General features: G+C 36.1%; 1 protein-coding gene across 1 annotated transcript in view; it reads left to right on the top strand.

Moving 5' to 3' along the window:
• The window catches only part of LOC107662948 (pro-epidermal growth factor-like), a 21,821-nt gene extending 2,636 nt beyond the window's left edge, over positions 1 to 19,185 (top strand). The window contains 24 exon segments of the mRNA XM_016453087.1: positions 434 to 633; positions 750 to 931; positions 1,987 to 2,114; positions 2,117 to 2,198; positions 2,780 to 2,985; positions 3,769 to 3,882; positions 4,002 to 4,124; positions 8,440 to 8,562; positions 8,660 to 8,785; positions 8,969 to 9,105; positions 9,455 to 9,603; positions 9,684 to 9,788; positions 10,024 to 10,247; positions 10,433 to 10,600; positions 11,520 to 11,663; positions 11,787 to 11,885; positions 12,052 to 12,168; positions 12,408 to 12,533; positions 13,361 to 13,483; positions 14,236 to 14,404; positions 14,733 to 14,897; positions 16,951 to 17,050; positions 17,139 to 17,241; positions 17,777 to 19,185. Of these exon segments, the coding sequence (XP_016308573.1) occupies positions 434 to 633; positions 750 to 931; positions 1,987 to 2,114; positions 2,117 to 2,198; positions 2,780 to 2,985; positions 3,769 to 3,882; positions 4,002 to 4,124; positions 8,440 to 8,562; positions 8,660 to 8,785; positions 8,969 to 9,105; positions 9,455 to 9,603; positions 9,684 to 9,788; positions 10,024 to 10,247; positions 10,433 to 10,600; positions 11,520 to 11,663; positions 11,787 to 11,885; positions 12,052 to 12,168; positions 12,408 to 12,533; positions 13,361 to 13,483; positions 14,236 to 14,404; positions 14,733 to 14,897; positions 16,951 to 17,050; positions 17,139 to 17,241; positions 17,777 to 17,961 (3,398 nt within the window). The 3' untranslated portion in view covers positions 17,962 to 19,185.
• The last annotated feature ends 451 nt before the right edge of the window (positions 19,186 to 19,636 follow it).

Here is a 19,636-nt window from a genome sequence, read left to right as displayed (position 1 = left end):
TTTTCTTGTTTTACAGTAATATATGCATATTATACACCTCAATCCGAACAACATTCCTACCAACCAATCAGAGCCCTGACACAAACTTCAAACCCCGCCCCAAAAATCAGAGGGCTGTGATTGGTCTGCAAGGTCTGCAAGCATGTCCTGCTTGATTGTAAATCATGTTTTACCTTTGTGGTCAAAATATTTCTTATTAGTCACTATAATTTGACATTGTAAATATATTGTTTGTTTTGCTGTTTAATTTTAAGAATGGATTTAGAATCAGTTTGATTTGAAGAGCGTTTTGAACAGGTAAATGAAATGTGCACATAAACTTGTTAAAATGGTTATTTAACTTCAATTTAAGATCAGATTAGAAGTGATGTCACTGTTTAATGCATTCAGTTTGTGCCATTTTGATTAGGTTTCTCTATTTGTCTCTTTAAAGATCCTGAACCTTATCTGTTACTTGGCCTTGGAAACAGCATTCAGAGACTGAACCTTGATGGTGGGGACCAGAGAAGGATCGTGTCTAGGGTGGGAAGGTCCATCTTGTTGGACTTCCATTTAAGTGAGGGAACGATGTTTTGGGCCGACACACATGCAGGACAAATCAACAGGGCAGGACTTGATGGAACACGCAGACAGGTATTGCTGAGGCCTCATTGATTTTATTTTATACATTATTTTCATTTTAAATGCCATCAGTGATTGTTTGAAGCCTGTTCCAAGCCTCTTAAAGCAGGTTTGTTTCATTCTTTCAGAAGCTTCTCTCATCAGTGAAAGGAATCACGGGTCTAGCTGTGGACTGGATTGAAAACACAGTTCTCTGGAGCATTGCGGAAAAAGGGACGATACAGAGAATGGACACAGATGGGAGAAACGAAAAGATTGTCCTAAGAGACCTGTCTCAGCCAAGAAGTATTGTTGTTGATCCAAATGAGAGGTGAAAATGAGAACAACTATGCAGTCGTTCAGGGAAAGGAAAAAAGCAAGACTTTATCAAAACTGGCATAATTTAAATATTTTTGGTTGATCTCTAAAAAAAATCAAATGAAATGCACAATGACAGTGAACAAAGCAATAAAGAACATTTTAAACAAATATATTTTTATTTGTAATTGAAAAATACAAATAAGTAATGCATAGACCTACATAAAAGGGCAAAAACTTCAATGGCAATAAATAAGAAGATGTTAGCGTGGTTTGTGGAGCAATAGGTCATAGCTGTTACCCGCAACAACATGTTTTACATTTTTTACTCTGTTCTTTCAGCAGTGTGCTTGTTGACTGTAGGGGAGAATGAGGATGACTGAAAGCTTGGTCATTTACACAGTTTTTCTCAGGACTGTGTTGCTCAAATCCTAGTTTGCTTGCTAGCTTTAAATGCTGGAGCATTCAGACAGTCACATTCAGACAGGAACATGGCTAGCACATAGGTGCAGATCTAACAGAGGGTCTCAAACAGCACACTGGCCTCACCTTTCTGTTAAAGGACTGGTCTGTGAAGAGATAATCAAGCAACCAATACAAATATATCAACAGGTATTCATTGGGGGAACTGAAAAGAAAAATATTTTCAGTTGTATTCCAATTAACATTTATATTGATTCAGAATTAATAACGTTTGCATTAAAATTTAAAAATGCTATATAGAGTAAATGAAAAGGGCTTATATTAAAATTCTATACTGTTTTGGCTAAATAAATAAATAACAGTAAAATTTTGACTCTAATTAATCATTAAAATTAAATAAATGATTCAGCCCATAACTGACATTGTAGTTATATTTTGGTGACTTCCCAATATACTGTATATTTCAATATTAAAAACTGTAATGAATTTATATTGATGACATTGTTTCACAAAGACATATAATCTGAATTCATTTATTTGAATCCTTTACGATGTTGGAGATTATGTTGAAGTTGAAGGTTACAGAGATGTAATATGTGTATGGAGATGTATAAGAATGAGAATGCTATCACAACATTTTTCTAGGTATATTTTCTGGCTGTCAGATGTCTTGACTCCCAGCATCCAGCGTTCAGACATGACAGGTGGGAAGAGGGCAACAGTCCTGAAAGGTGCAGACAGACTGAAGGTTCTGGCTATAGACCACCGGGACAGGAGCAGGGCCTAGGAGGGAACACTGCCATGGGGTCCTGCAACTATGATGGCAACATTATTAACGTCTTTAATCAGCCCTTGAGGTAAAAATGAGATCCATTCTTTATGTAAGGGATTCATGTTCATTTATATATTTATTTAGTAAGTACTGTAGCTCTTTAATGTACAGTCAGCTGGTCATTATCAATCTTCAGGGATTATTTTGTGATATTGACTAGCTGCCAGTACATTATCTCCCTTATTTCATATATAGAATAGAACATGACATGTTGATTTGAGATATATCTATATCTATATATATATATATATATATATATTATTTATTTAAGCACAAAGTGATGTTAGTAGTGAGGTACAAGAAACTAGCACATCTATTTAGGAAATTTTTGTAGTCATTATGCCAAATATTTTAATTCAGAATGTGTTAAGTCAGTCATCCATGTAATAAATAATTTAAGTGACTGTTCAATTATGACAATCTAAATCTTAATGTAAAAACAGAAGAGGTAATAGAGGTTATGAGCATGTTTATTTAAATATCCAATGGCGATATATTATTCCTCCCTAGTTTATATTCATACATTAAAAACTGTAATTCATGTTCCATATATTACACTTTTATAGTAAAAAAATTATTAATATGTCCTCCCTGCCTTACTTCTAGATCACAGTCTCTGAGAATGACGATTTTCCTTGATTATGTCTACCTAACGGACTCTAAGTCAAAAAGAATAACACGAGTAAACAAGTACACAGGGGGCCAAGGGGAGAATGTCAATTCCAAAAGGATGCCACACCCCCCTGCTGATGTCAAAGTGGTACATCCCATCAATCAGCCAGTAATGGAAATTCCAACTCCATTCACTCCAGGTTGGTAATGAAAAATTCAATGATTTCACATAATCTTAATTGTTTTATAAAATGCTGGTGTATTTGCTTTCAAAATATCTAACCAAAACATAGTTGAATAATTATTATAATTATTTGTAACAATTATTCCAATGTTCCAATTACTCCACTCTTCTATCTATAATCATAAACTGTGTCAAACTGGGTGGTTGTAAATAGTGTTGGGGAAAGTTACTTTCAAAAGTAATTTTTTACAATATTGTGTTACTCTATAAAAAAAGTAACTAATTGCATTACTTAGTTACTTTCTATGGAAAGTAATGCATTGTGTTACTTTTGCTTTGCTTTTTGTCACCTGAGCTGGGCTTGCATATTTATTTTTAATAACAAAAACCCCAAAAGTTATATTTGTGGCAGCTGTAAAAGCCCTTTCACAGCCAAAAGGAAATTGATAAACCTCAGGCTGAAGGAAGTGCCTCTGCCTCTGCACCTCACTCTCAATTTCTCTCAACACAGAGACAGGAGAGGTGTCAGTGAATAAATGGGAAAACAAAGTAACGTGTTTTATTTGAAAAAGTAACTCTCTTACTAACTCTTACTAACTCTTTCTTGTAAATTTAAAAGTAATGCATTACATTATAGTTACTTGAAGTAATATTATTACCTAACTCGCATTGCTTGTACTGTGTTACCTCCAAAACTGATCGTTAGTTCTTACAATAATCCTAAACGTCACACAGAGAGCAGATTTATTACATATTAGTGGTTTGTGCTTGGAAGGAGATACTGTTTGTTCTTATGCAGGCTGCAATCGACACACAGGAGAGTGTGTGAAAGTTTGTTCCAGTCACAGTGACACTGGTCTGTGCCGATGCAGGGATGGCTTTTCCCTCAGTAAACAAGGCAATTACTGTGAAGGTACAGCCTCTATTTCCCTTGTGAAACACAGGAACATCTAAGATACATAATAGCATTAGTGTAGAAATTCACAACTTTCTTATTCCTCTCTCAAAATCTTCTCTTCTCTTCTCTTGTAGATATCAACGAATGTGCCCTGTGGAATCATGGCTGCTCACTGGGATGTGAGAATGTTCCGGGCTCATACTTCTGCACCTGCCCTAAGGGTTACCTGTTACTGTCCGATTTGAAGACCTGCCAAGGTATGACTGGAGAATAGGGGATGGATTATGAAACACTGGCTCTAGTAGCATACATATCAATGAGCTGGAAGTGATGGGTCAGGGACAGAGCGCAAGAAGAATTTTTAAAGAAAAAGGACTGGAAAGACACAGAGAGCATCTCTAGACTCAATTGTTTGTGCTCTAATAGTGCATCGAGGCAGAGCCGGACAGCACAGTGCGATAAGATAATGAGGTGACATCAGTAATAAGGAACATATTTAGTCAGCAGCTTTGCCTGGCTAAGCAGGTCAAGAGCAAATCAACAGCGAGATTAACCCTCAGTACAGTTCTCACACCTGCGGACACTCACCTGCACCTGCAGTCAAGATTGTTGTCATGTTTTCTGACACTCAGAATAATTAGTGATGGGAACATGACAATTAAAGAATATAATTTATGGAATAGATTTTTATTTATTGTGAATAATTAGAATAAAAGTGCATTCAAGTTTTTAATGTTTTGAAAGTTTTTTTTTTTTTTTTTGAGTTCTGGGGATATAAATCTATATGTATATGTGTTTTAACAGGTGTCAGGGCCATTTCTAACCATTTTGACGAAATCCTTATTGATGTACATACATATATATGTACATACCGATACATTTCCAAATTATAATTATATATATTTGTTAATAAGGATTAAAATTAATACCAGTAATTACATTAATAACCTATATAAAATAATTTTTTGCGCAATCCCTAGTTGCTAAGAAATTGTTCTTAGACATAACTACATAATTATTACATTTTGCATTTGGATACATGTTTAAAAATCTATTACTATTTTTTTCTTTGTCTATTTTTGTTTAGATGTTTTTTTGATTTCGTTGATTTCAAGCGCTAGTTTTTGCATAATTTTTTCTGTCAAACCTATATAAAACCTTTTTTTATTTTTTTTACCACAAACTATGTGTCAAAGCTTGATCAGTCACACGAAAATAATAAGAGTAAATACTGATTTAGTGCAGTCTTTGTTACTCATTGACGAGTGAACTTTCCCTTTAAATAATGCGACCTGCCCTCTGTTTAGTTAAATTGTTTAGTTAGTGTTTACGCATAATTTCCATGACAGAGTTCAAGATAAATCCTTTCATCTTACTACTGGGGCTGCCAGTTTGCCAGTTTCAAACTATGCAAAAGTGGCAGCCCTTCCGGTGCACTCAGTGTTCGAATTCACTCACTCGTTTTCATTTACTCCTTCAAGTGAACTGTATTAGTGGCCTAATTTGGGGAATAGTGAGTGAGGGTACAAGGGCGATTTCGGATTCAGCCTGTGTGTATGTTACTGCTCGCATAAGCAGTAATTAGAATAGAATGAATCGATTCAGCATTTCGACACCACCCATAAAGATACGTTAATTCGACAAAGTGGTTTAATAAAGGATGTAGACCTATTATTGTTGTGAATTAGCACATTTTATTATACCATTTTTAAAACTGGCCGTAAAATTTTATATGGGACAATAACAAAACGCACTGATCCTTTAACAATGCATTGGCGCAAAAAGGCACACCTTTTGGAGGTGCAAGTAAAAGAAGAAAGTTTTATAGGGTCAAAATATAACTGCACACTCATTTCATCTTGAAACGCCGTGCAGTTATATTTTGCCCTCTACAATGCACACCAAGCAATATTACACTATCTGTCCATTTCACAGTGATTTCTCGACTGCCACAAATACTCCCCTAACAAAATACAGATTTGTGCACTTTTTTCTATAGGCTGCCTGTTTTTTTTGTTGAGCGCTCCAAATGCAAACTTTACATGCAACAGTCAGACAGTAACTGACAGTACTCTGATCCAACGGCAAATAGGACTCGTCAGATTGACAGAACTCTAGCCCAATGATGTTGGGGGAACCAGTGGGGAGGCAATCATATTTCAGGGCGGCCGTGACACCCTTTACATCAGGGGTCTCCAAACTCGGTCCTGGAGGGCCGGAGTCCTGCAGAGTTTAGCTCCAACTTGCCTCAACACACCTGCCTGGAAGTTTCTAGTATGCCTAGTAAGACCTTAATTTGCTGGTACAAGTGTGTTTAATTAGGGTTGGAGCTAAACTTTACAGGACACCGGCCCTCCAGGACAGAGTTTGGAGACCCCTGCTTTACACAGACCCCTGCTAAAATGTAATGCCAGATATGCGCTCATTGGCGCCCCCTGGCGCCCTAGTTTGCCTATGCCTTAAAACGGCCTTGACTAGTGTAATTATTTAATGTAACTGGAGGCATTGTTTTTATATATATGCATTGTGAGACTGAATAAAACAAAATCGTCCAGACATTGTTAATTAATTTCAGGACTGGAGTTTTGCAAATATAGGATGATTGGATTTGGGATTATTAGGTGTCAGAATAAGGACTGTCTGATAGGCACAGTGCCACAAGGTCTGTTGGTTCAGAGAAGTGTTCATGAAAACATTGAGGTGAGAATTGATCATCTGAGGACAGGTGTTTTGCAAATGAAAGATTGAGGCCATAAGCTTTAGACTTTAGACTTGTTTGTGTTGTCTCGTCATCCTGCAGCAGACTGTTCGGCCAACGACACGTCATTCCATTTCCCCAAATGACCACGCTTTAATGCTTGGTTTGAGGACAATATTTGAAGTGCCAATGGAATTAAAATGTCAGGGTTGTGAACTGGTCATTTTAAACCCTCACACTATTGAGATTGGCGTAATTGTTATTATGTTTGGGGCTCTAGTGTGTAAAACAGTAAGTGCAATTTCTAAATTAACTTCTTTATCCCCTTCAAATTATATTGAAGGGATAATTTACCCAAAAATGAAAATTACCCCATGATTTACTCACCCTCAAGCCATCCTAGGTGTATATGACTTTCTTCTTTCAGACGAATACAATCAGAGTTATATTAAAAAATGTCCCGGCTCTTCCAAGCTTTATAGCAGGAAATGAGGTTTAAGATTTTGAAGCCTAAAAAGTGCATCCATCCATCCATCATAAAAAGCACTCCATACGGCTCCAGCGGGTTAATACGGGCCTTCTGAAGAAAAGCAATGCGTTTGTGTAAGAAAAAATATCCATAAGGTCTGTTGGTTCAGAGAAGTGTTCATGAAAACATTGAGGTGAGAATTGATCATCTGAGGACAGGTGTTTTGCAAATGAAAGATTGAGGCCATAAGCTTTAGACTTTAGACTTGTTTGTGTTGTCTCGTCATCCTGCAGCAGACTGTTCGGCCAACGACACGTCATTCCATTTCCCCAAATGACCACGCTTTAATGCTTGGTTTGAGGACAATATTTGAAGTGCCAATGGAATTAAAATGTCAGGGTTGTGAACTGGTCATTTTAAACCCTCACACTATTGAGATTGGCGTAATTGTTATTATGTTTGGGGCTCTAGTGTGTAAAACAGTAAGTGCAATTTCTAAATTAACTTCTTTATCCCCTTCAAATTATATTGAAGGGATAATTTACCCAAAAATGAAAATTACCCCATGATTTACTCACCCTCAAGCCATCCTAGGTGTATATGACTTTCTTCTTTCAGACGAATACAATCAGAGTTATATTAAAAAATGTCCCGGCTCTTCCAAGCTTTATAGCAGGAAATGAGGTTTAAGATTTTGAAGCCTAAAAAGTGCATCCATCCATCCATCATAAAAAGCACTCCATACGGCTCCAGCGGGTTAATACGGGCCTTCTGAAGAAAAGCAATGCGTTTGTGTAAGAAAAAATATCCATATTTAAAACTTTATAAACCGTAATCTCTAGCTTCCGCTAACTGCTAACACGCGTTTACAAGAGAGTGGAGTTCCGGTGAGAAATGACGAACCCAGCAGAATGATAACCAGTAAACCTTCTAGTACCATTGTTTCTGTTTGGGCTTAATTTCACTCTACTGATTCCACACGCATTGTAGGAAAATATAAAGAAATTTGTGCTTGTGAGATTTCACTCGATTTATATTATTCCAATTTAAAATATATTTTTCTTCAAATCTTCAGATTCCAAAATATTACAAAAGGGGTAAAAAAAAAAAACATTACTAGTCTTAAAATACTTTTTGGGTAAATGCAAAATGTATTTTAAAATATATTTTGGACAATGTAATTATATTATTACATTTTATTTTAAAAAATACAAAAGAACTAACAAAAATGTTTAAAAAATTTGTGTACACACACACACACACACACACACACACACACACACACACGCAATAAAGTCAATAAAATGAATGAATTAATTTCATAAATGAATGAATGAATTTTGTTGTAGTAATACATTGTTGTAAATAGCAGAATTTTAACTGGCCTGCTTACCTTTGTCTACAGAGACTAAACCATGTGTGGAGAATGGTACAGTTTGTGATCATGCATGTGTACACACTGCGGAAGGAGATGTGTGTGTGTGTCCAGAGGGATCTGTACTAAATCCTGACGGCCGCTCGTGCACAGGTGTGTGTTTTTGTGAATCAAAATACATGAAAAGCCTTATTATGTATGCATTTATGCCTGTGTAACTGTTTTCTTCACCATTGTCTCTATGCTTCAGGCTGTTTGTCTGCAGATCGAGGGGGCTGCAGTCAGATGTGTGTGACTTTATATCCAGGTAGGTGGGTGTGTGAGTGCCAGCCTGGATACCAACTCCATCCTGATGGAAGACATTGTGCTGCCCCAGGCAAGGCCTACAAACTTTTTTATATTCTACATTCTGCCATGGTGCCTGTCTGTCTCCCAAATCTTGTCTCCTAGAATTATTGGGTTAAGCATGTAGTTAATCAGTATTTAAGTGCATTTGCTTCCAATGACCTCGTGCGTACATCTGAAATCTTCTGTAATCTCTTTGCTTTATTTCAAGCAGGACCTCCAATGTACCTGTTGTTTGCCAATATAGTGGATATAAGACAGATTAACACAGATGGCAAAAAGAGCAAAACACTTCTGGAGGAACCGAGAGGCAGTATCATAGCTGTGGACTACGATCCAGTGCAGAAACAGGTAAAAGATCACACACGTCTGAAGATTCCCACTACAGTTATGATGTGTTTACAACTGCCCTCTAGTGGACATAAGATGTAAATGCCAGATGATGTAAGGAAACAGGAATGGAGTTCAGGGGCTCCTGTTGATAATGTTTAAAAAATGCATTTACTGCATTACTGCTCTAGTGGCCACAGAATTTAAATGCAAGAGGACACATTTCTATTTTCTGTATTCTTTACATTTCAGTCTTTACATTTAAATGTATTTATTTAAACATTTTTCTCTGATATTTACTTAATTGTTTTATTTTTCCATGCAGTGTCATATAAAAGTAGTCACTTGGGCTTGTTGTTTCTTTGTTCAGGTGTATTTTGCAGATAAAGGCCTGAAGCGTATTGAGAGGGCTTCGCTGGATGGAGGTTTCAGAGAGATGCTGTTCTCCACTGGACTCGACTCACCCGAGGGTCTGGCTGTGGACTGGGTCCATCGCAAGCTGTACTGGACTGATAGAGGGTAGGATACAGACAAATACAAACATGCTTCCTCAAATGAATACCTATTTCCTCAACTGACTTTATCATTCTGTTTTTCAGATTATCTTCTATTTCCCGCAGCGATTTAAATGGCCTTGACAGGGAGATCTTTATAGATAAAGACATCCAGAAACCCAGAGGCATTGCCCTACATCCTCAGGCACAGTAAGACATTTGAAACTGCATGTTAATTTTCTTCTCTGCAGTTTATCTTCATCTACATCATGTAAACTGAATTGTATGGTGAACACAGCCATTTTTTTATGAATACCTTTTTTATGAGGGAGAGTTCAGCAAAAATGACATTTTATAATCACCCTCACGTCATTCCAAAGCAAGCAGCTCTAACATGGATTTTGACATGTAATCATGCATTAACGTCTCATCTGTGTGTCTGGAGGAAGGTATATTGGACAGACATGGGTAGTCGTCCTGCAGTGGAGCGCTCAGGTCTGAACAGAGACATGCGTGAAGTTGTGGTCAGCACCGGTCTGGTGTCTCCTAGTGGACTAGCAGTTGATCCCGGCTCCCAGCGTCTGTACTGGTGTGACCTGAGCAGAGGTGTGATTGAGTCAGCCAACCTGGATGGTTCTGATCGCCATATGCTAAGCAAGAACCAAGTAGGTGAGGCTCCTCTGCCAAAAACACACACCTTCACTACACAAACAAATACTGTATATACTATGCATGGAAATGAGCACAAACTACGCTATGTGGCAATAATGTTTATGCTGGTTTATGAAAAACCTCCCTGTAGACAACATGTTTTGCTGTTTGTAATATGTTTTTCTGTTTTTGCTTTGGTTCAGGTCGCCCATTTGATGTTGCAGTGTTTGAGAACGTGCTTTGGGTCAGTGACTGGGACGGTCACCTGCTCTACCGGCTAGACATGAGAACTGGACGAAACCCTGAGCGTCTCACTGACATCTCTGTCCAACCAGCTGCTCTGGTTGCTGTTCATCCTCTCGCCAAAACAGGTATGAATGCTTGTTCTCATTAATAGCATATCTGCTTTGGGTTTTACCATTATTTGTAATCATGTGTAAAAGGGCATAAGAAAATGGAGGTTGTTGCTTTATAGTTTTATATTTAAATGTTTTTGAAAGCCTTTTATGCTCAGCAAGGCAATTGATCAATTTGAACAATTATTTGAAAAATGCAATAAAACAGTAATATTGTGAAATTCTATTACAATTTAAAAGAACTGTTTTCTATTTTAGTATATTTTAAAATGTAATTTATTCTGAATTTTCAACCTTCAGAAGTCATTATAATATGCTGATTTACTCAAGACACTTTTCTTGGTATTATCAATATTGAAAGCAGTTGTGCTGCTTAATATTTTTTGTGGAAACTCTGATACTTTTTGCAGAATTCTTTGATGAATAGAAAGTTCAAAAGAACGGTATTTATTTGAAAAAGAAATATTCTGTAACATAAATGTCTTTGCTGTCACTTTTTATCAATGCGCCAGTTAATGTAAATGCATCAATTTAATGTAATTTATTGAAAAAAATCTTACTGACCCTAAACTTTTGAACAGTAGTGTATTTCTATGCTCTGGTTACGCTCAGAAATGTTAACTTCATTAATTATAACTTCATTATTTACACAATAAAAACATATAAAAATAAAGTCGCATCTGGAATATTTCTTAACTCTTACTTCTAACATGAAAAATTGTAAGTTTGACAATGACAAGAATGGCAACATCTGCTCAAACCAAAGTAGCGATATTATTTAAAATTCACCCTATTTTCACTAAACTGTGAAAAATAAAATGAACTATATGATTTCCATCTTTAAAAGAATTTATGATTTAATTCAATATAGTAGGACATACTGCATAACAGGAATAATCTGACTGCAATGCAATGCTTGTTTTCTGTCTCCTAGGAGCGGATGTTTGTCTTCATGAAAACGGAGGATGTGCCCAAGTGTGTGAGAGCAGACTGGGATTGGTTCATTGCTCATGTCACTCAAAGCACGTTCTTTCAGCTAATGGAAAAGACTGTCTGGCAATTAATACATCATTCCCTGGTCAGTATAATGAGAATAGAATTAAACAATGGAAAGAACGCTTGTCCTAGAAAGTCACATTAAACCATTAAAGCAATTTGACTCTTTGCATATGTTAAAAAATAGCTGTATTTCACCACTCAGAAACAGATGGTGGTGAATCAAGTGATCGTTTGAGAAATAAAACACTGAATGATGAGAGCACACCACTGGTCATGCTTTACACAGAGAGGATGGTTTCAGGTATAAAAAAAATATATATATCAGCAAAAATCACATTCATCATAGACAATATTTATGTCTCATTTTCATCCAATTTTTCTGAACACGGAATATTGTAATTGACCAGCCAGAATCAAGTATTCCAGAGCTAACTTGGATAACACGAGAATGATGTGATCTCATTTAGACCAGAATGACTGCTACTCTGTCAGATGTGATGTGAACGCTCAGTGTATGCAGAAGGAAGGCCGAGCCGTGTGTCAGTGTGTGAGAGGTTTTGCTGGAGATGGGGAGCTGTGTGTGGGTAAGTGTGTGGAAGTCTGTGTATGTTTGCGCTACAAGTCAGATAATTTTGATTTAGTATAGACTGAAGCAGCTGGTTTGCGATGTATGTGTGAAACTGAATTTGAGTGTATAGATATTGATGTGTGTGTGGGTGCAGTATGCGTCTGTTATTGGATGTATTGATCAGTCTTTATGTAAATTTGGGTTTGTTTACATGATGACATACACTATTGACAATATGTGTGTGTGTTTGCACAGACGTTGATGAATGCAAAGCAGGCCTGGCAGATTGTAGTATATCTGAGGCTGAGTGTGTGAACACAGCGGGTGGATATTTCTGCCAATGCAAGACTGGATTCAGTGGAGATGGTCTCTACTGTATGGGTATGACAAAACGCACATTTATATATATAATTTTTTCAAAAACATTGATTCATTCAGTAACGTCACTACAGTGACTTGTAATGCTTCATTCTGCTTTTGATTTGTTTGCAACTATTTTGTTTGATGCTGCAAAACTACACAAAATTAATTGGCAATACTGTGTAAATTACTTAATATTAACTTGTTTACTGAACTGCTATATAAAAGCAGTGTTCGCATTAGTCTGAATATCAGTTATAGGAATATAAATTTATATGATATGCACTACTGCAATGTTTAGGGACATTAAGATGTTTAAAAAAAATACTTTTATTCAGCAAGGATGCATTACATTTATAAAAAGTGACAGTAAAGACATTTAAAATATTTATTTCAAATGAATACTATTCATCTGAACTCGATGTTCATCAAAGAATCCAGAAAAACTTTATCATGGTTCCCACAAAAATCTTAAGCAGCAAAACTGCTTTCAGCATTGATAATAATAAGAAATGTTTATTGAGCATCAGATCAGTATAGAAAGATTTCTGAAGGATCATGTAACACACAAAACTAATAGATTTATTTACATAAATAAATAATAATAATTAAAATATTAATATTACTTCTATTAAAATAGAAAGTAGTTGTTGAAATTGTAATAGTATTTCACAATATTAAGTATTACTGATCAAGTACTTCTTTCAAAAACATAAAAAAAATCGTACATCACATATATGAGACTTATTACAAAAACATTAAAAAGCGTACATCATATATACTTCCCCAAAAACAGACTTCTTTATGTGTGTGTGTGTGTGTGTGCGCATGCACGTGTATTTTTACAGATATAGATGAGTGTCAATTAGATATGCATGGCTGCGATGTAAACGCTGACTGTTTGAATGCAGTAGGAAAATATCAGTGCAGATGTCGACCTGGGTTCACAGGCACAGGATTCATCTGTCATGGTAAGATTCACCTTTTTAATGTTTTAACTGAAACAGTACCTTCTCAAAACCATGTACTGTGCAGTTGTCTATGTGCTTATTGTGTATAATGTGCCATGGCTTGAGACCATGACCAGTTACTTAATAGGACCTGCTAATCTGAGTTTGTGCAAAAGGGTAAATCACTGACATTTAAAGGCACAATATGTAAGATTTTTTTATTAAAATATCCAAAAACCACTAGAACAGTGTTATATATTTTGCTGACTTGTGTACTTACATTATCCCAAATGTTTCGAAGAATGTTTAAATCCAGAGAAATAAGCAATTTTAACTAGTGACACGGACCGTGTCCATAGTGTCATTGTGTCGCCTGCCAATGACGTCATAGCCCCTCGATTTCCGGATATGGAAACACCAAAGACGCTTTAATATGTTGTGCGTTTTAAAGGGGTCATATGATGCGATTTCAAGTTTTCGCTTCGACGGCTTTCAGCCTCACCCTGCTTCATTCTACTATGTTAATACATCATTAGCTCATCCTAGAACATGATTTCTGCCTGAGTCCCGTCGGATTGCATCGGCTGTGGGGATGAAGACGACAACTCCCATGATTCCAAACTCAGTCACCGTGTCATCAAACTACGCCTTTGTCTATTTGTTTATTTTGAATACGCACCCTCTAACGGCGAAAATTACATATTGTGCCTTTAACAGAAATGTATGATGCAACATATAGTGACCTCATTTTCATGCTTTGTTTCTTGTTGCAGAGGAGTTTAAGAGCGCCTCCTCTTGGCCAAGTACAGGAAGTCCACTTGATGTCACATCGCCATGGCAACACAATAATGCTGTGCAGAGCTGCCCCTCTACACATGACTCATACTGTCTGTATGACGGAGTGTGCTTCTATTTCCCTGAGATGGAGTCTTATGCCTGCAAGCAAGTGTTTGCTTATATAGCTTTTTGTACAAGCTTTAACCTGATTTTTATGATTCTCATAACCCCTGTTTTTGCATATTCCACAATTTCCTTCCAGCTTCAAACATAAACTGATTTTTAAAATGAGGCTTTAGTTAATGAGCAGTAGATGGCAGTCTTGTACTAAAAATCATTTAGCTTTTTACTGAACGTTTGCCATTGACAAAAAGGACACATGTTAAGCATATTCAATAGACCATTTTATTCTAATATTCCATTCTCTGTTCACTGACAGAAATAATGAATAATGCATTTAATGATGCTCGTTGTGTGTGTGTTTGTGTTGCAGCTGTGTGTTAGGTTACATGGGGGAGCGCTGCCAGTTCAGTGATCTTGAATGGTGGGATTTGCAGCAGGCTGAAGAGGAGAAGAGAAAGAATATGGCTATAGCAATGTGTATTGTGCTCCTCATCGCCCTTCTCTCCATCGCTGCCTGCATCACCTACCACTACGGGTGAGAGTGATAGGCAAAGCTAGCCGGGGTCAGAGATGCACTTTAGTAGCACACTTAATAACTTTCTGTTATTCTGGAGGCATGGAGGTAATGGATCTTCAAAGAGTAAATCATCTAAATTATTATTACTTTATGTAATAATATCTACACTACATGACCAAAAGTATGTGGACGCCTCAAAAATTGAATTCATTGTCAAAATTTCAGTTCTTAATTTTGAATGAAAGTTGATTTGAGGTTGCAAACAGGATGCAGAATTGAATTATAACAAGTAACTCATATAACTGTGATTTATAACTAGAACAGCTAAAAGATTGTCAAGAAATAATTTCAGTGTTGGCTTGACAAAGACTTGTTTGAATGTTTTGAATAAAAATGTAAAAAAAATGTATGTAATGTAAAAATGCTTTTAAGGTTTAATATTTATAGGACTTTGGACAAAGAAGACAGAAGACAGATAGATAGACAGATAGATAGATAGATAGATAGATAGATAGATAGATAGATAGATAGATAGATAGAAATGTTTGGAATGCCCCATATTAAAATTTGTTTAATTTACGTTGTTTAGCACATTAAATTAATTAAGATGAACACTTCGTTTCCCAGAATGCATCACGTGTTACATTTCTTTGATTTGCAATTCAGTAAATTCTTCATCCTGTCATATCAATTCCAAATTACCTTTCTGTGGGTGTTTGCCAATTCAGTTCAAATTGAGATTTGAAAAGGGGCCAGTTCTTCACTTCAAAATTTTCCACAACCCTGCCGTAGTGTCTCATGGTCAACTGAAATCAAAATCAAACTGAAAAAAGTACAAAACCAGAGCATCTGCCACAATTTGTCTTAATGCCTCCGATTTGTAGTGGATTCAAGAAACAAGACAAAAATAGAGACTGACCTCTAATGGTTCGATTGCTGCCGGTCTGGGTTAATTTCCCTGCTTTACCGGGTGAACAGCGTGTAAAAGCGGCATTACATTTTTATTAGGAGAGGAGGCTGGAGCCAAGGCCAGTGAAAGATTTAAAGATGATTTCATCCCCTTGAGCATATGTCAGAAGACTTTAATGCATACATGCACACATCAAAACAGCTGGGTGATATTTTCCTCACCCTGGTTAAGTAAATCCTCGCCCTGTGTTTAGTGGGTTTAGTGACATTGAGCTGTGGTGTGGTGCTTTGTTATACTCCTAAAGCAGCATACTTATCTTGGGTTCCCCTGGCCCCTGCACCTCAATGCAGCAGTCGCACGCTTTCAATTACATGCTTGGTTTAGCTTGTACTACAGCAATTACATATCAAAATAGGTAATTCCTAAACCCCAAAATGGACCCAGTGATCTATAACCTTATTTAAAAACTCCATGGGTGGCAATTTTTCCGTCTAAAATTGCGTTTTTCACTTGGTTACTCGTGTTTCAATTTTATTTTTCTTCATTTTTTCTGTCTATATCAACTTAACACACACTTTAACTCTCACACACATACACACAAACACAATACTGGTTTGGTTTATCCCAAAGCCCATTATTGCCCCAGGTGTAGGGTTGAGACTCACATATCCAATACACATAATAATGCTACTTATCATACCTTCACGTCTCACTGCAGGTCTCCATATTTCATTCTCACTCAACAGGATCCAGAGATTGGTTTTGCCCTCGGTGTCAGTTAGCAGGGTGCCAATCCATGAACGGAAAAAATCTAAACGCCTCAGATTACTATTTACATAGATATGAGTGTTGTGTGACTGTAGTACATTTCATACAAGCCAGTTCAATGAATCTGACATTTAGCCTTTCAGAAAAAAACTAACAAAAGAGATGTATTCAAAGGTCATTGAATCTGCAGACTTCATAACTAAAGCAGACAGTGTCACAAGCGTAGTCTCCATAAAACAATAAATTAAATGAAACGATACATCATATGTCAAGCTTTACATTGGTAAAACTGACATTAAAACTTGCTTAATAGGTTTATTTTCATTCATTGATTTTAACGTATATTATGAACAGCCCCAGTCATAAATATATGAATGTTTTGCTGTTTATCAGGTCTAAAAGACATTTTGGAACATGTCCCTCAGAGGATGATGTGGGTGCCATAAGCATGAGTGGGGACAGTATCACTGAGTCAACAACAGCCACTCCACAGGTAAGATGTTCCTAATGAGCTTTGGACTTCTCTGTAAGTTACTTTTTTTTTGGACAGTACTGTATATTTTCACATTGTGTGTATGCAGGTCTATGTGGTTTTGGATACTTCTCCCTGCGGTGTTGAAAAGGTCCTTCATGTTGTGGGGTGTCCCAGAACAACACTATGCCCGTCATGCTCTTCAGGCACCAGTAAGAATCTCCTTTCCTACCTTCTCTCATAATTTAGAACAAATATTTGTTTTAGTTGTTCAGTTGTTTTAAAATAATCTTAGAAATCAGGAATACATAATATAAATAGGCGGAATATAGACAGTTTTCCCTTTATTCAGACAGGACAAATATTATATTTTTAAGGATTTTTTTCTCTTTTTCTCTTTATATCATGAATTATTAATTATTTTCAATTCCTGTTTTTTTTTTTCCTGCATGTTGGTTGAACCATATTACTAATTTTGTGTAAAAAGGGGTTTTAATTTTTTTTCCCTAAAAGTAATAATGAAGATTATGCCAAACTACTTCTTTCATTATGATATCAGGACAGATATCTGATTTATTTTTTTTTACTTAATTACCCCAAAAATGATCAAACAAAAATTTTGAATACATTAATAGATCCTGACAACGAAATTGTCATGTCATTGACCCATAAACTTTCTGTGTTCTTATATATATATATATATATATATATATATATATATATTGTGTGTGTGTGTGTGTTAACTAGGAGACAGTTTTACTTTAGAAGAGGCTGGAAAGCTACAGACTCAGGATGTTGCCAACTGTTCTGTATCCTGCGATATGCACACATTGCTGGTTACAGAGAAGACCACTGATAATCTCATCTCCTTAGAAGACCTTTCAGGCAACACTCCAGTGATTCACCAGACTAAAGTCTTCATTCCAGACTGACTCATGAACTGATTATGTGAATAAGTTCAATGTTAAAGTCATTGCCATTCAGTTTTACAGTACAGCCAAATGACTGAGTACATAGAAGATGAGGTTATTTGAACAAGATTTCACATTCAAGTTGCATCAGTTTTTTGTCAACAGATTTCATAAAAAAGTAGGTCGCTACCTGGTCACTATTTGTTGAAGTAAGAGTTGTAAAACCATTGCACATCCCTCAAATGGTTTTATGCAATACATAAGAGCTATAGAATGAGATCATGTAGGTCATCTAAAGAGAGTCTTGTTTTTCTGCTTTTAAGGTTGCTGTTTTTTGTCACTTTTGAGACATTGAATCCATAGCTCTGTAAATAGTAAAGATACTTTTTTTGTTATTGAGATGCAGAGCATATTGAGTAGGAACATATATTGAAATTTGTATTATAGTTATGAGAAAACTGTCATTGTTTTAATAATGGAGCAATGTTGGTTTGAGGTGGTGAAGAGAAAAACGAGAAACACATCCTGCTTTGTGAGCAGAAAATAACATGTACTTGGCCTATTTTGCTTCAGGTGGTAAAGAATAACATTTCAGTGGCGTATCTGGACCTGCTAACATCAGTATTGGTTTCACAAAGAGATTACTATATAAAACACATCCTACGATGAACCAACTATAAAAACCTCAGGTATCAAAACATTATCAAATAAGATAACAAGGTAACATTTGGTATCAAAAAGATATAAACAGATATCGAAACACGATATTTAAATGAAGTAAGGTCTCAGATTAGTGAATGAATCATGCTTTAATTATTCAAGAACAAGAAAGTTTAGTAGGTTAGATTCCTCTCTGCCTCTCCTCAGTCAAATGTCTTACAGATATTCTAAGAAGTCATGGGAAAATAAAAGCAGCAAGCTATATCTTTATCTGTCAGTCTATATCTGTCTAACTAACAGAAAATGTATATGCTGGGATTATAAGGTTTTAACTTACTTCTGCTATTTTCAACCAAAAGGATAGAACAAGGACGCTGAAGGATGATGTAATAAATGAGACCAGACAGAATAACATCTGACCTGATGCCTTTTGTTCTCACTCCCACTCATTTCTTTTGAACTTCTTTTTTTCTTGTAATTGATGTAATGTTGGATATACATATTTATAACCAAACTGTAAGATATGCACATGTAAACATCCCAAAATAAAACAAGAGAATCAGAAGCTCCTCGTGTATCATGTTCCAAGCCTCATTTGCACTAAATAGAAAACAATATAAAATGTGAAAAGAAAAAGCTTATCAAACATACCACAAGTATACCAATATATATCTTTATCATGTACTACACAACCTTCAGCTGACGATTATACAATGCCTAATCTATAGCTGAATATCTTTATCTATTAAAAATGATTGTCAGCCTATATGTGATGATTTCTTCTATTGGCTGCAGCTGCTTTATTGGTGTAATGGTTCAATGCTCGTCTTCATGCAGGTAATAAAAATCTATGAATGAAACATAATTTCTGTTCTATAGCAGAAGTATCAGCAACATCTGACCTCTTGACAAAGGTCAACTATCTGTCAGCTAACCTTTTGTTTGGAGGGAAGAACAACCCACACACTTAGCACACACTCTCTCTCTTTTAATCTCTGTTTTTGTGGTCACTGGCTCACATATTTATTGATTTTCA

The sequence above is a fragment of the Sinocyclocheilus anshuiensis genome, unplaced genomic scaffold (genome assembly GCF_001515605.1).
Source record: "Sinocyclocheilus anshuiensis isolate Anshui unplaced genomic scaffold, SAMN03320099.WGS_v1.1 scaffold1783, whole genome shotgun sequence".
Classification (NCBI taxonomy): Eukaryota; Metazoa; Chordata; class Actinopteri; order Cypriniformes; family Cyprinidae; genus Sinocyclocheilus; species Sinocyclocheilus anshuiensis.
This window is presented reverse-complemented; position numbering and strand designations above follow the sequence as displayed.